This window comes from Miscanthus floridulus, chromosome 8 (assembly GCF_019320115.1).
Source record: "Miscanthus floridulus cultivar M001 chromosome 8, ASM1932011v1, whole genome shotgun sequence".
Taxonomy (NCBI): Eukaryota; Viridiplantae; Streptophyta; class Magnoliopsida; order Poales; family Poaceae; genus Miscanthus; species Miscanthus floridulus.
Window position 1 is genome coordinate 98,215,462 of NC_089587.1, and position 2,598 is coordinate 98,218,059.

At 54.5% G+C, this 2,598-nt stretch overlaps 1 protein-coding gene across 1 annotated transcript; it reads right to left on the reverse strand.

Moving 5' to 3' along the window:
- Nucleotides 1-686: 686 nt before the first annotated feature.
- LOC136469618 (uncharacterized) lies at nt 687-2,198 on the reverse strand. Its single transcript, XM_066467738.1, has 4 exons — nt 1,926-2,198; nt 1,213-1,571; nt 1,042-1,140; nt 687-930 (listed from the first exon to the last, which is right to left on the reverse strand). Exons 1-4 carry the CDS (start codon nt 2,196-2,198, stop codon nt 687-689), a joined length of 975 nt encoding a protein of 324 aa, XP_066323835.1.
- Between the last annotated feature and the right edge of the window lie 400 nt (nt 2,199-2,598).

A 2,598-nucleotide genomic window follows, 5' to 3' on the forward strand; every position in this document is an offset into this window, starting at 1 on the left:
GTCTTGATCACCAAAATAAAATAACTCCTACTATTTATACATTTGCCTTGAGCCTTTTGTTTTTCTCCTTCTTTTCAAGTCCAAGCACTTGATCATCACCATGGTATCACCATCATCATGTCATGATCTTCATTTGCTTCACCACTTGGAATGTGCTACCTATCTCATGATCACTTGATAAACTAGGTTAGCACTTAGGGTTTCATCAATTCACCAAAACCAAACTAGAGCTTTTAGTGAGGCTTGGTGTTCTTCACATGGCCGACGCAGCCAAATGTCCTAAGGAAGGACACATTCGGCTTGCATCCATGCCAAGCCTCGAACGATGTCTTGCCCTTTAGGGCCTTGGTGGGTGCGCGGTTGAAGATGAACACCACCATGGTCACCGCCTCACCCTAAAACCTTGCTGGCATGCTCCTGGCCTTCATCATGGATTGAGCCATGCCGACCACTGTCTGGTTCCACTGCTCCACCCCGCCATTCTGCTGTGGTGAGTATGGTGCAGTGTGGTGTCGCACCACACCCTGATCCGCGCAATACGCAGCGAACTCCACCGATGTTAATTCGTCACCGCGATTAGTCCGCAGCACATGTAGCTTCTTGCCGCTCTCCGCCTCTGCGCGTGCCTTGAACTTCTTGATTACCTTCGCCGTCTCGGTCTTGCTAGTCAGAAGCTGTAGCCACATCTATCGGCTGCAGTCATCCACCAGCAAGATGAAGTACTTGCGCCCGCCGGGCATCACTGGCGTGATCAGACCACAAAGGTCACCATGGACCAGCTCGAGGGTCTCTGTCGCGTAGTACTTCACCGTCTTTGGGAACGATAGCCTTCTTTTCTTCTTGGCCAAGCAGCTGTCATATAGCTCACCTACGTGCTCGATGTGAGGCAGCCTAGTCACCATCTTCTCTAGCCGACCAAGAGTGTCAAAGCTGAGATGTCCATACTAGGCATGCCACAGCCATGACTCCTCCATGCGCCGTGCAGCCAAGTAGATGGGCTGCTCCACCTTGAGGTCGAGCAGCTACAGCCAGTTCTAGGACCTCTTCACCTTGACAAGAAGTCGCTGCTCCCGGTCCCTGATCCTGAGGACGTTGTCCTTCATCAGTACCTCGCTGTCGTACTCATCCCGCTGGCCAATGCTGATGATGGTTGAACGTAGCTGCAGAATGTAATATACATCCATTAGCACATGGTGCTCGCCATTCTAGCACCTGAAGATGATGGCGCCGCGCCCTTGGATCACCACCCTTAAGCCTTCACCGAACTTCACTGTGCCGGTCACATTGTCGTCGAGCTCAGAGAAGGCTGCCTTGGAGCCCGTCATGTGGTTGCTGGCTCCGGAGTTCAGGTACCACTGCTGCTCCTGCTCGCCGCCCACATGTCTAAGGTGAACTTGGGCGCGCGGTTCATCGAGGTTGACAACTTTCAGAACCTTCCCAGGCCCTTCCACCGCCATCACCTCTCCCTTCTCCTTTGCCTCAATGTCGTACAGTGCACAGAACATCTCCATCAGGAGAATGGCCTCATCATCGTTATCAGCCTGTGCTAGATGAGCCTCAGCCTTCTTCTCCTACTTACGATTTGGGCACTCCTTTGCCCAATGGCCCGTCTTCCTATAGCGCCGGCAGGCGTTGGGGTCAACCTTCTTCTTCTTCTTCTCCAAAGAAGCATTGCTGCAGCGCTTGCCATCGCCACCATGGCTGGAGGAGGCTTCCCCGTAGTTCCTCCGGGCAGCCCACTCCTCCTCTATCAGCAGCAGCTTACTGCTGTCCGTCGTTGTTGTGGCTTACTCCATGCATGCGTCCACCGCCCGCAAACGGCCTATCACATCCTCAATGTTGAGGGTGGACAAGTCCAGCATCGTCTCTATGGAGAGAGCAATCTAGATGTACTTCGTCGGCACGGAGTGGAGGTACATGGAGACCGCCTCTTCTTCGTCGATTATGACACCGTGGCTCCTCAGCTTGCTGATGAGAGTTTGCAGGCGGAGGGAGAAATCATCCACCGCCTCACCATCCTTGACCTTGAGGTTGGCGTACTCCTGCTTCAGCAGCTGGGCCATCGCCTTCTTTGCGCGGCCAGAATCGACGTGCATCGCCGCAATGGCCTCCCACGCCTCCTTAGCAGAGCTCTTCGTCCCCAACGGCTCCCTGTACTCCGCTGACACAGCAGCGAGGATAGCCTCCAACATTGACATGTCGTCTTCTTCGTTGTCGGTGCCCTTACCAACAACATTCTAGAGATGTCGGGCTCTGAGCTTGACCTTCATGGTCACCGTCCACTCGCCATAGTTGGTGCGAGTCAGCGTCGGCCAACTGGTGCCGCTGACCTTCCGCACCGCGCGCACAACGACCTCCTGTCGTGGCTGGGCAGCCACAACAGCGCCACTGCTATCGCTCATCTCCAAAACGTCCATCATCGCCAGCGATTAGTCCGGCGACGACGCTTGTGTGGCTCTGATACCACTTGTTGGCCCTTAGATCTTCGACACGGATGAGTCGACCGCTCACCGGCGTTGCCGACCACACACTATGGCTAGAGGTAGAAGAAGCGAGGGAAAACAGAGCGCGCACACACAAAGCATAAGCATCAGCGTT

Coding starts and splice junctions, on each gene's coding strand:
- LOC136469618 (XM_066467738.1), bottom strand. CDS start 2,198: ATGTCAATGTTGGAGGCTATCCTCGCTGCTGTGTCAGCGGAGTACAGG. Junction 1,572..1,925: donor TAATCGACGAAGAAGAGGCG/GTCTCCATGTAC, acceptor AATCGTAAGTAG/GAGAAGAAGGCTGAGGCTCA. Junction 1,141..1,212: donor CGCGGCGCCATCATCTTCAG/GTGCTAGAATGG, acceptor AACCATCATCAG/CATTGGCCAGCGGGATGAGT.